Below are 14,298 nucleotides of genomic sequence, written 5' to 3'. Positions count from 1 at the left end.
CTGTCACCTTCAGTTTTGAGATATGAGTATCCCCATAAAAATAATTCACTTTTTTCACTTCCTTTCGCACTCCCCCTTCCCCCCCCCCCCCCCCAAGTGAATTTTCTGCCAAAAATACTTGTTTCTTTAATAGTAAAGGATCTTCTAAATACCAATTATCACGACTCTAACATTTTCAGTTTTTGAGATATGTGTCCTCATAAAAGGTATTCAAATCCATTTCAACCCCGCCCCCAAGATTATTCCCCCCAAAACGCGTTTTTCTTTGTTTTTAAAGGGGATCCAAATACCAATTTTCACGTCTGTAACAACTTAATTTTTATTAAATGTAAATATCCACATACAATTAATTCAATTAATTTTTCAACTCTTTCAGCTCCACCCGCCCCCCCCCCCTTAATTGGATTTTCCGAGAATCCGTGTTTATTTACTTTTAAAGCAGATTCCAAATACCAATGTTCACGTCTGCAAAATCTTTCGTTTTTGAGATAATAGTATCTTCATACGAATATTTCAACTAATTTTTCAATTTCCCTCCCCCTCCCCTTTAAGAGGATTTCCGAAAACAAAAACTACGTGTTACTTTATTTTTAAAGGAGATTTCAAATACCAAATTTCACGTCTGTTACATCTTAAGTTTTTGAGATATGAGTATCCTAATTAAAAGAATTCAACCCCGTTTTCAGTCACTTTTACCCCCGGCCACCCGAGTGTTTTTTCCGAAAACAAAAATACATGTTTCTTTATTTGTAATAGAGATAAAAAAAATACCATTATTCACTTCTGTAACATGTTACGTTTTTGAGATATACTGTAGAAATGCTCATTTTAAAATTTCACCACTTCTTAGTTCCCCTTAAGTGGAGTTTCCAAAAACAAATCACCTATATTTTTTAATTTTTTCGGGAGATTCGAAATACCAATTTTTACATCTGCAACATTTTACGTTTCTGAGATATACTGTAGTTATAATATTTTTAAAAATCACCCCAGTTTGTCACTCCCGTTTAACCCCCATTAACTGGACTTTCCAAAAACAAAAAATAGGTGTTTGTTTATTTTTAAAGATGATTCCAAATACCAATTACCAGCTGTGTAATATCTTCACTTTCTGAGATATTAGTATCCTCAAGAAAGGCATTCAACCCCTTTTTCACCCCTCCTATTCGGATTTTCAGAAAACAAAAAAAATACGTGTTTCTTTATTTTAAAAGTATATTCTACTGTAAATACCAAATTTTACATCTGTAAACTTTTAAAGTATTGAGATATAAATTCACTCATTTTAAAAATTCACCCCCTTTTCACACACACACACACGCACACACACACCACCCCCATTAATTGGAATTTCCTAAAACTAAAAATACGTTTTTCTTCATTTTTAAAAAGAGACCCCAAATACCAATTTTTCAAGTCTGTAATATCTTCAGTTTCTGAGATATGTTTCCTCATTAAAGGCATTCAACCCCTTTTTCACCCCTCTTCACCCCTCCTATTGGAATTTTCCGGAAACAAAAAGTTCGTGTTTGCTTATTTTCAAAGGAGATTCCAAAATATCTGAAATATATGTATCCTAATTTAAGGCATTCAATCCCATTTCCACCCTTTTTTCACCACTCCAGTTGGAATATTCCGAAAAAAATGTGTTTCTTTATTTTTAAAGGAGATTCTAAATACCAATTTTTACATCTGTGTACTTTAAATTTTAGGGATATAGATACATTCATTTTAAAAATTAACCCCCCTTTTCACCCTCCCATTAACTGGATTTTCCAAAAACAAAAATTACGTGTTTCTTTATTTTTAAAGGAGATCCCAAATACCAATTTTCAGGTCTGTAATATCTTCAGTTTCTGAGATATAAGTGTCCTCCTTAAAGGCATTCACCCTTTTTTCACCCCTTTTCACCCCCTCCTATTAGGATTTTCTGAAAACAAAAAATACGTGTTTCTTTATTTTTAAAGTAGATTCTAAAAACCAATTTTTACATCTGTAAACTTTTAAAGTTTTGATATATAGATACACTCTTTTTAAAAATTCACCCCCCTTTCTACCCTGCCATTAAATGTATTTGTCAAAAACAAAAAATACGTATTTCTTCATTTTCAAGGGAGATCCCAAATACCAATTTTCAGGTCTGCAATATCTTCAGTTTCTGAGATATAAGTATCCTCATTAAAGACATCATTCAACCCCTCTTTCACCCTTTTTCACCCCTCCTGTTGGGATTTTCCTAAAACAAATAATACGTGTTTCCTTGTTTTTAAAAGAGTTTCTAAATACCAATTTTTACATCTGTCATCATCATCTGTTTACCCTCCAGGTTCGGTTTTTCCCTCGGACTCAGCGAGGGATCCCACCTCTACCGCCTCAAGGGCAGTGTCCTGGAGCTTCAGACTCTTGGTCGGGGGATACAACTGGAGAGAATGACCAGTACCTCGCCCAGGCGGCCTCACCTGCTATGCTGAACAGGGGCCTTGCGATAGATGGGGAAGATTGGAAGGGATAGACAAGGAAGAGGGAAGGAATTGGCCGTGGCCTTAAGTTAGGTACCATCCCGGCATTTGCCTGGAGGAGAAGTGGGAAATCACGGAAAACCACTTTCAGGATGGCTGAGGTGGGAATCGAACCCACCTCTACTCAGTTGACCTCCCGAGGCCGAGTGGACCCCGTTCCAGCCCTCGTACCACTTTTCAAATTTCGTGGCAGAGCCGGGAATCGAACCCGGACCTCCGGGGGTGGCAGCTAATCAAGCTAACCACTACACCACAGAGGCGGCCTTTTACATCTGTAAACTTTTAAAGTTTTGAGATATAGGAACACTCATTTTAAAAATTCACTCCCCCTTTTCACCCCCTTAGCGACGGAACATCCAAAAATCCTCTCTTAGCGTGCACCTACATTGTACTATAAATGTATCCACAAAAATTCATATCATTATATCCAGTAGTTTTGGCTCGGCGATGATGAATCTGTCAGTCAGGACATGTTATTTTATATATATAGATATGTTAAAATCTTTCCTCATATATTGCTTAACATAACTAAAATGGTCCGCCTCTGTGGTGTAGTGGTTAGCGTGATTAGCTGCCACCCCCGGAGGCCCGGGTTCGATTCCCGGCTCTGCCACGAAATTTGAAAAGTGGTACGAGGGCTGGAACGGGGTCCACTCAGCCTCGGGAGGTCAACTGAGTAGAGGTGGGTTCGATTCCCACCTCAGCCATCCTGGAAGTGGTTTTCCGTGGTTTCCCACTTCTCCTCCAGGCGAATGCCGGGATGGTACCTAACTTAAGGCCACGGCCGCTTCCTTCCCCCTTCCTTGCCTATCCCTTCCAATCTTCCCATCCCTCCACAAGGCCCCTGTTCAGCATAGCAGGTGAGGCCGCCTGTGCGAGGTACTGGTCATACTCCCCAGTTGTATCCCCCGACCAAGAGTCTGATGCTCCAGGACACTGCCCTTGAGGCGGTAGAGGTGGGATCCCTCGCTAAGTCCGGGGAAAAACCGAACCTGGAAGGTAAACAGATGATGATGATGATGATGATAACTAAAATGCAGTAATTCATTACTTCACTTAAAGTATATTAAATATTCCATTACAAATAGTGTAACACAACTGCAACGCAGTCGCATAGAAATTCACAGATGCATGAAACATTTCCAAACCATTATCGCTATTATTAACAGTAAATCACTACTAGTTTTCAGCTAGTCCGCCTCAGCAGCGTAAAGGATAGCACTGATAGCTGCTGTCCTAGGAAGCCTGGGTTCAATTCCCGGTACTGTCAGAGATTTAAGAATATATTTAAAGTGCTGCACCACCTCGGGATGCGGACACGAGCTTACGTCTACTACTTAGCTCGCAAGAAAGTTACATAACGTTTCCTTCAAGTATTTTACGTTTTTTGGGAAAAGGAACATTGGTCCTCGGCCCGACGTGATACTGTTCGACTATCTCCTTTGGATCTCGCCCACGATCTCCCATGCAAGGATAATGACCAAGAATTGTATATGTATGCATAAGTTTTTGCTGGGTTTTAAGGTAAAGAACTGCCTGCTGTCATTTCTTGATGGATACAGTACTTTTGCATCAATCTCATGGCACAGGCCACAGTAAAGTGTAGCTTCCACCGAAGTCCCAGTCAACATTCATGGTTGTGACAATATGGAAGTTCCTGGGGGTATGGGTAGTGCTGAGTAATGACATTCGGAGCATGACTAGTGCATCTGAGTGCTATGAAAGGTGCTGCTCTTAGGGTCAGCCGTGCTGCAATAGAACTTTCTGACCCAGTGAGGAAAGCAATGGCAAACTACCTCACTCCTCATCTTGCCTAGTACGCCTCATGTTGGTGCTGCCATTGGTTTTGGGGGTTTCCTTATAACCGCATAACCTTTGGTGGTGCTATTTGAGGATCCAACCAGCCTCTGGGCTGATGACCTAACAGACAGACATGGTAAAGAAAACCTGTAATTTTCAATGGAAATTCTTTTTTGTGTATTCAAAATATTGGCCCTCGGCTTCTACAATCTTCGCCCATCTTTTAGGTAAGTTATGAATAACATGTCAGAAAAACTGCTTGTACTTTGCGGCAAACCACTCGTCGAGCCATTTTCCACCTTCCTCGAAATTGCGGAAGTGCTGCTCTGCGAGCGCGTGCCCCATTCTTACGAAGAGGTGATAGTCAGATGGCGCCAGGATGGCGCAGTACAGCGGGTGCGGAAGGATGTCCCATCCAAGCGATTTCAAGGTGTCTTTAACCGTTTTCTTGCTAGAGGCTTTACGTCGCACCGACACAGATAGGTCTTATGGCGACGATGGGTAGGAAAGGCCTAGGAGTTGGGAGAAAGCGGCCGTAACCTTATTTAAGGCACAGCCCCGGCATTTACTGTGTGAAAAGTCCTCAAGATGGCGGCTAGAGTAGACACGCGCAAGCTTAGTGCTGCTGCAGTTTGTGTTGTTTGTGTGGTAATAATCAGAGTTGTTGCGCTTTACGGTTCTCTGCACGGGTCTATTCGAGTTAAGGAATCGGTGTATGCAAGTGAAAAAGCGAGTTCTCCTTTTGCATGGCTACTAGCAGAGAGAAACTACTACATTCCGGCGTTCTCTCTGACTGGATGCGCCATTTTGGAGACTTATAGGCGCCTCCCTACTAGCTTTGAGCCGAACAAGCCTAGGCCTGGTCGCTCAGCGATTAGGGACTTGCTTTGCCTCCTACTACTGGCTGGAGATGTTCACTTAAACCCCAGTCCCACCACTTGTGAAATGAAAACAGACATAAATATCTATTGTCAGAATGTGCAAAGCCTAAACAATAAGCTGTCTGATTGTGAACAATCCCTGCCAGACTTAAGAGAAGTTGACGTGATTGGACTTACTGAAACATGGCTCTCTTGGGCTAGTGACAGTGAACTACCACTCAGTGCTAATTACAGCATATTCCGTCGTGATCGCGCTACTCTAGGTGGTGGAGTGATGCTAGCAGTGAACAATGCGTTACCGTGTAAACGAAGGACAGGTTTCGAACGGAACTGTGAGTTAGTGTGGGTGGAGCTACTCTTTCCTCGACGCCCTGTACTTGTGGGATGTTACTACAGACCACCAAACAGCCCATTCTATGACCTTGAACAGTGCCTGGACTCAGTCATTGCAGCTCTCCCTCATGGTGAAGTAATTTTAATGGGCGACTTTAACCTGTCTATAAAGTGGTCTTCTCCAACTACCGGACTGTCAGCTAACAACTGTGACACATACTTTATAGACAGTTTTATTAATGGCCTCGGACTGAAACAGTTTAATATGTACCCAACCCGTGGACCCAACACCCTGGACTTCATACTCTCCTCACTAGAACTTAAAACAATAACCCCAGGCAGAAACCTTTTCCTGTGCGACCACCAGTCTCTCGATGCTACATTCCTCCTTCCCCACCCCTCCTCAAAGCCTCACAGCAGGACATCCTACCGCCCTACCTATAGTAATAGCCACGTAACGAAATACCCCAGAAAGTAAATATCGCCGCCCGATGCTCTTCTTTTCTCTATTTTGTAATGGCTGATCACTGCTGCCAACCTGCCTGGTTACATATTAAAATCACCAGACATAACCAAACAAACTAACCTCAATGTAAACACCGATAATAAATGTTTCCCTACCCTAGTAAATGATAAAAGTTAAGATGAAATAAATCAAGATATTCATAATTAAGTCGGTTTCCACGCTCAATGAGAAATTTAGGAAATAAACACCCTTTCTCACTCAAATTAATGTTACATATATCTGTCTTTATTTTGATATGCAGTAGGCGTACTATAACCATATTCTTGAAAATAGGGGCGTGTTAAACGATGCAATTTGTTTAATAAGTCTTTGCAGTGTGATTTTCGAAAGTCCAATGACTTCCCTTTCTTTTGCGCGAACATTTCCTTCTCTCTTCAATACCGGTAACCCGTAGCCTAAGGAGAGAGATTGGGCATATTTTCAGCCTGCAGGCTGGTTATATCTTCACGGTTATCAGGAAACATATAGGAATACTAATGTGCCAAGCTACGTGAACGGAAATTAGGTCAGCTTCAAGCTCACTGCAGAATTGAATATTAGTTCTACTATCTACTTCTATCGTTTTCACATACACCGAGGTGCCAGTATTTCGTCCCGCAAGAGTTCTTTATGTACCAGTAGATCTAGACATGAGGCTGGAGTATTTGAGCACTTTCAAATACCGCCGAACTCGAATCCGCCAACATGAGCTAGTCATACATTCTCTCCTTCACTCGCTTAAAATAATGTTAAACATTTCCTGCCTTTATTCTGATTCTGATGTATGCATTACTATAACTGCATTCTTAAAGAAAGGGGGGAGGGAATATAGATTGAATAATTCATTGCGGTTTCTGCAAGTTCAAGGACTTACCACATAAGACATATGTCCTTCCTTTTAATAATAATGCTAACAGCTTTACATCCCACTAAGAACTTTTACGGTTTTCGGCATTTGGCATTTTAAACATATTTTCAGCTTACAAGTTGGTGTATCTCAAGCTTACAACATTACCAGATTTTTACATATATATTGGCTTAAATCACATGAAGACAGGTTGTGATGCAAGAATTGGATAGGAAAGAGGGCTAGGATTTAAGATGTAAATAAGCGTACAGACACAGCACTAGCCTGAAATGAAAATGACGGGCAAAAAAAAAACTTCAGACCTGCCAACTGTGGGGTTCGAATACATCACCATCTCCTGAAACCAAGCTAACAGCAATGTGATCAAACTGCACAGCCAGTTCACTCAGTTTCCTATGACGCGTAATAGGCCTACCACATGGGCGACCCACTTACCTGTATATGGATCTTCAATTCTTCAATTATACATGTATGCAAAAACATTATGCACCTTAGTAAGAGGTACTTCCCTAGTTGGTTCTCTGATTGGTGCACGTATAACAAATATGTTTGGGAAGAAATACTTTTATTTTATATTTATTTATATCATAAAGAAGTCATGTTGTCATAGCAAAACGAATACGCAACGAAGAAATGAATCCGAAGAGATAAGCATTATTTACTGCATTAAATATTAGTTTATTTACATGTTAAGCGATATGTAGTAGTAATAACAATAACAACAACAAACGTGTGCAATAAGGAAAAAGGAAATAAATACAAGTAAATATAAATATAATTTACAACATTTAGAGCCATTCCATGGTCACTGAATTACAAAGCAGGGGTATGAATAAACAAACATAATAAACATGAATACTAATATTTAAAAAGCAAAAAGCAAAGTCATCTCCGTACAAACCATGAAAGCCATTGGAAAGGGGGAAGGTGAAGGCTTCCACTATCCATGACGTTGGCACTTGGTGGGGTGGGGTGGAGTGGTTAGCTCAACGCATGACCGCCTTTGCCCCCAATAGTTAACTGGTACTCATTTATCATACGCAAAACATTCCTTCCAAATTACGTTAAACCTCTGTCACTCATTATTATTATTATTATTATTAATAAATTGCAAATGGGAAATACCCCGGTGGCAACGGTCACTTACAGTAATGTGATAATAAAGTTAACATAATTACCCAACTACAACAAAGAAACAAACAAACAAACAAACAACAAGAGTACAAGAAGCAGATATATGGAAGGAAAATATAACAAGAATTACTGCTAGTTTAATATTCTAAATCGAGCAACATCATATACAAATTCACACACAACTTAAGTATTTACAGTGCTTAACAATTTGGCTTACAATATTATAGGTTGACCTTACTACTAGCTTAACATTATAAGTGATAATAAAGTGAAGTTAAACCGTAATTACCCTACAACAACAACAACAACAACATTACAACAAGCAAGAAATACTACTAATTAAACTTTCTAAATCCAGTGTCATTATATACATATTCACACACAACTTAAGTATTTCCAGTACTTAACACTACAAATTACAATACTATAGATTGAACTTACTACTAGCTTAACACTACAAGTCATAATAAAGTTAAATCATACTACCCAACAACTACAACAACTCAAGTACAAAAAGGAATTCCATGGAAAAAAATATTACAAGAAATACTACTAGTCATTCTAAATCCAGCATCATGTACAGTTTCATACACAATTTAATTATTTCCAATACATCCGTATGCTGGTTTCTGGCCCTAATTTTATGCTTATGATAATTTCTCGATAAGTATGAGGGAGGTTAGATAGATAGATAGATAAAGAATGGGTGAACCCTGCCTTCGCAGGGCTCCACACGTAGGTCTGTGAAGACCCTTTGTGTCCCTTAAACGGGTTTGCCTAGTCCAGACCTAGTGCTCCTATAAAGGATACCAGTGCCCGGATGTTGGCATTCCTGATGTCTTCCAGGCTCACGAAATGTGAGCCAAGGTATCGATGTCTAGTGCTTGCAAGAGCCTCACACTGACATAACACATGCGCGGAGGTCTCCTCCTCCCTACCGCATCTTCTACACATCGGATCCTGACTGATTTTCATGATGTGTAGGTGTCTCTGTAAGGTATTGTGGCCTGTCAACAGTCCAACTACCATTCGCATTCTGGTCCTATTCAAATTTATCAGGACCTTTTTATAACTTTGGCTAGGCCCTTTGATAAGTTCACGTGCCTGCCTTGCTATAGTTAACCTCTTCCAAATGTCTTAAGTGAGACTGGTTTGTCCACTGGGATATTACCAGTTTCACGCTTCGGAGTGACACTCCCAGGAAGGGCTCTGGTCCTATAAAAGGACCTTTTGAGCCTTGTTTCGCTAGTTTGTCAGCTTCTTCATTTCCACTGATACCTGTGTGCCCAGGGACCCGTAATAGGGTAACTGAGCTAAATTCACACAGCTGATCTAACATCCTTTGGCATTCCCATACCATTTTTGATGTTGTTTTAACTGCACATAGTGCTTTTAACGCTTCCTGGCTATCGCTGCAAATAGTGATACAATGAGGGAGGTTATAACCTATTCCTAATACAACTCCAAGCAGCCCTTCCCGTATAGCTCTTATAAAGACCACACAGGCGAGCTCTAGTTCTTCTAGATTCAAGACTTTCCCAATTAATGGTATTCCTTCTATTCCCAGTTACGAAACGCATCGCTCTTCTTTGAACTTTCTCTAGGGAATTTATTAAACCAACATGCAGATCCATATTCGAGAATGGGTCTTACAACGTATTTATAAGGTTTATTTAAACCTACTAGGGTGGTGAGCACATAAATAAGAATTCAATGAAAGTATTTTCCTTCTGGGCCTTCATGCCAGACAGATTTTTTTTTTAAACAAATTTTTTTTCACTATAATATGATTTATCTATAGAGCAAAACCGCTATGCAGTGTGCGTATCATAGCAATCGAGATGGAATTGGTAATGTACTATGTATCTGTAGAGCCTATATACGACTTTTTACAATTACTTCTAAAGTGAATTTCAGCTGTGTGACAACGCTGAAAAGACTATGGACTTAGAGATTGGCATTCCTGAAGAGGGTTTTCTACACTTTCCCATTTTCACACATTGATTCAAGAGTCTGTATTGACTTGTGACAAAACCACTGTATTCTTCCGAAAACCACTGATAGGGACAGGTTTGGTTGTGATCCACCGAAAACAAATTATAATGACCGGTTAGGTAGTGATCCATCGAAAACCACTGATTGTCGCAGGGTTAGGTTAGGTTTGACAGGATTTGTAATTGAGCGACTGTTGTCATTGAAAAAACTGTCGTGACGACTGAAGGCAATAAACATAAAACTGAATCCATTGGTCTACAAAGTTTTCATTCAGTAGATACGCTAGGAACTGGCGAACCAAAACCGTACATACAAAGTTTACAGGAATCAACAAAACAGGATATTAATTCGTGGTACTCATTGTTCTTTAAAGAGAAGAAATATCCTGTCAACAATAGCTGCAGTGAACATGCTTTTTCACTATTATTGTCTGGCCCCATGGCTAAATGGTTAGCGTGCTGGCCTTTGGTCACAGGGTGTGGGTTTGATTCTCGACAGGGTGGGGAATTTGAACCACCGTTGGTTAATTTCTCTGGCACGGGGGCTGGGTGTATGTCGTCTTCATCAACATTTCACTATTATTGTGTAAAATAGAAACTTACTAGTTTTGACAAGTACAGTATGTTCAACAGCGACTCCTGAATGATGACGCGCAGGATGTCCAACCTCACTAATCTATGTTCCAGACTATTTCTAGTTAAAAAATTGTATTTGTCCTTTAATGTGATTTTGCAATTTTTGCTGAATATTTATGTGGCTGAAATGAAGGTGGATAAGCTACATGGTCTCCTTTATATAGGAAGAATGTATCGTGGAAATTAACTCAATTTCGGTTTCATGTACATTACAGTTTCTCTAAGATATATTGATAGTAATTCAGTCATGTACGACGACGATGTATTTCATGGTAAAGACAGCTGCCTCTGTGGATCAGTGGTAGAGTGACGGCCTCCGAATCCCAATATAGCGGGTTCAAACCCGGCAGAGGTAGTCGGATTTTTGAAGGGCAGAAAAAAGTCCATTCGACACTTCATGTCGTACGATGTCGGCATGTAAAAGATCTCTGGTGACGCATTTGGTGTTTACCCGACAAAATTCATTAAATCTCAGCCACAGACGCCCAAGAGAGTTTCGGTTTACTCGGTCTGCCATCTAGTGGGCCTAGAGTATAACGGAACGTCAAAATTGACGAGCAGACAGCCAGATGGCGTCAACTTGAAATGTCTGCACATGGTAGCTGAGGCCATACGATTATTATTATTATTATTATTATTGTTATTATGGTAAAGACAAATTACTTTGCAATGCTATCTATCTTAATGGTAATGTACTATGTACCTCTACTAGTGTAGGCTACTGAGTGCTTGATTCGAAGCAGTGTATCGATTCATTCAGTGTCCGAGTGAATCGATTCACAGGAACGGCAAGCTCATGGCACACAAATCATGCACAATCACGGCTCAGTGAGCCACACGACACACACGGCTCCTTATAGGCACACTGGACACTGGCGGGGAGTCGAGCTTTCGCTGCAGTGAGCCACAGTGAATCATGGCACACTGAAAGAATCGTACGCAGTCATGGATCAGTGAGACACAACACACACATGGTTCATTATCGGTACACTGGACATTGGCGGGGAGCCGAACTTCCTCTGAAGCAATACATACAGAGTCATGGTACACTGAAAAAATCGTATGCTATAATGGACTCTCGAGCTCAGCTCATTTGAAAATAATACCTATTCGCATCCACTGTCCTCTTCTTACAGGGAGTTTTAAACAATACATGGATTTATTTGCAGTGTTAAAAAGATAGAACACAATTCCAAAGTACCTAGGTTGTAAGTAGGTAGTCAATTAGGTTATTCTAATTACTGTATTAGTTTAATCAATCAGTATCTTTATAACTAGTTGATGTTCGACAATTACTTAAACTCAGCTCTCTAGCCTCCACACCTGGCTGAGTGGCTCAAACGGTCGAGGCGCTGGCCTTCTTAACCATGACTGTAAATTAAAGGAAAAATAAAAATTAATTTCTGTAACATCATTAAACATCATTCAGTAGAAGGAAATATTCAATTAAGTATAATTACCACTAATTGATCCTTCCTCCATTTCGTTGTTGGTTGATGCTCAACAAGCTTACAGTGATATGGTGCATTATCCATTACAATAACACAGGGTCCTATATTTCTTAATCCTACGATTAATTGCGTCTTCACCCACATCTGAAATTTCTCACTGTTCATAGCACCATGGTAATCCTGATTTCTCTTCAAGTTTGTAGCAAATATCAAATCAGCACCTGTAAGAATTTTAAGTTTTAGTATGAAGTTATTTGTTCTAAAAAAAGTATAGGCCTATTAATAAAAAATGTGATTTCTGTTGAATGATACAAAAAGCTGTCTGATTTTAAGTAAAACCAACTACTGTGTAGCAAAGTCACCTGATGATGAAGTCAATTAATTACTACTTACACTACTTTATCGTAACATCTCTCATGAATGTATCTCCATTAGTAGGCCTATATCTGGATTAGAAGTCCACGATCACTTGCATAAAAGATATAAGTATAAACACCCATTTCAATACCTTAGAACAAATGTAATTGCTGCGAACACTGAACCTATATCAGGCAGTAAGAAATAAGAAGCTTGGAAGGTGTTCAACAGTCAGGTATCAAGCACTGATTCAGGTGGAGATTGTCGAATGCAGAATAAACATAATAAATAGGCCTACAATACAAGTAATTTACTGATACAAATATCCAGTAATATTATATGAAAATACACTGAGTAAGTTTTGATTGAAATACCTCTCTAAGGTTAATCATTGGCCTAAAGTGAATACCTGCAAGTCTTTTTAATAACAGTGGAGAAGTCAAAATCAAAAACCACGTACAGAGCTCAATGAGCGGTAAGTTATAATGCCACTTCCGACCTAGTGCCAGTCAATTTCAATCAATCAGTCACCACTGATCTGCACTTAGGACAGAAGATGTAGTTTCAGGGATAGGCCTAGTATTTTCTTCAATAATTGCAAAGAATTTGGAAATTTATTGAACATCTCCCTTGGTAAATTATTCCAATCCCTAACTCCCTTCTTAAAAAAAAAACAAATATTTGCCCCACTTTTCATCAACTTTAGCACTGTACTGTGATCTTACCTACTTTTAAAATACCACTGAAACGTATTCGTCTACCAATGTCATTCCACACCACCTATCCACCGACAGCTCGGAATATACCACTTAGTCCAGCAACTTGTCTCCTTTCACCCAAGTCTTCCCAGCCCAAACCCGACAAAATTTTTGTAACGCTACTCTTTTGTCAGAAATCACCCACAACAAATCGTGCTTCTGTCTTTTGAACTTTTCCAATTCTCAAACCAAGTAATCCCAGTGAGGGTCTCATACACAGGAACTGTACTTAAGTTGGGGTCTTATCAGAGACTTATGTGCCCCCCCCTGCATCCGTACTACAAACCCTAAATACCCTCATAACTATGTAAAGAGAGATCACCTCACTACAATAAAATGAAGTAAAATAAATTAAGAACATACCAGGTACAAAGCCATCCTTCGTTCCAGCATGAACAATAACCAGTCTTCCTCCCTCAGACACAGGTCGACGAATTACTCCTTGAACATCATGTCCAGATTTGTGTGGTTTATTCCAGGAGTATGTGGGTGACCCTGAAAGACAAATGCACAATTGAAACCAAAGACACCTGATGAAGATAAATTATTCCAAGATTTTTTAAATATAAAATGTAATATATAACATATATATTCACCATTCATAAAAATCCAAGTCTCATCCAAGAAAACAACAGGTTTTGGTTTCTCACTGTCCTTATTACGCATGTATTCCCTCAGAAAACAGGATCTCTTAAAACAAATGTCTTCATTTTCTCTAACATACGCATAGGGATCACCTTTACTCCACACAAACCCCATGGCCTTCAAAATTCTTCTTAATGATGTTTCGGAGCCCTTGTACAAATAAGTGTCATAATTTGCTTTCATGTGGTCGAAAACCTTTCTTACAGTTACGACTTCTCCTGTGGGAAGAAAAAAGAGAGTTACAAGGGACTCAAAAGAGCTGTATGACAATACATGCACAAAACATTTCTGGGAGCTTATCTCACCTGCGTGCCAATTTCTATAAATAATGTTGCAATAGATTCCTTATGAAGTCACCTTACCTTTATGTAATTTATCATAAATAAACCTTGCTATCGCTTCCTTAGAAAAACTGTC

General features: G+C 39.6%; 1 protein-coding gene across 1 annotated transcript; it reads right to left on the bottom strand.

The window, feature by feature from the left end:
* Window positions 1-10,986: 10,986 nt before the first annotated feature.
* On the bottom strand, window positions 10,987-13,968 carry LOC137498616 (uncharacterized). Its single transcript, XM_068226477.1, has 4 exons — window positions 13,833-13,968; window positions 13,600-13,731; window positions 12,131-12,342; window positions 10,987-12,041 (listed from the first exon to the last, which is right to left on the bottom strand). Exons 1-4 carry the CDS (start codon window positions 13,900-13,902, stop codon window positions 11,973-11,975), a joined length of 483 nt encoding a protein of 160 aa, XP_068082578.1. The 5' UTR covers window positions 13,903-13,968; the 3' UTR covers window positions 10,987-11,972.
* Between the last annotated feature and the right edge of the window lie 330 nt (window positions 13,969-14,298).

Source organism: Anabrus simplex, chromosome 2, assembly GCF_040414725.1.
Source record: "Anabrus simplex isolate iqAnaSimp1 chromosome 2, ASM4041472v1, whole genome shotgun sequence".
Lineage (NCBI taxonomy): Eukaryota > Metazoa > Arthropoda > Insecta > Orthoptera > Tettigoniidae > Anabrus > Anabrus simplex.
The sequence above is the reverse complement of the archived record's forward strand: the minus strand, read 5'-3'. Positions and strand labels throughout refer to the sequence as shown.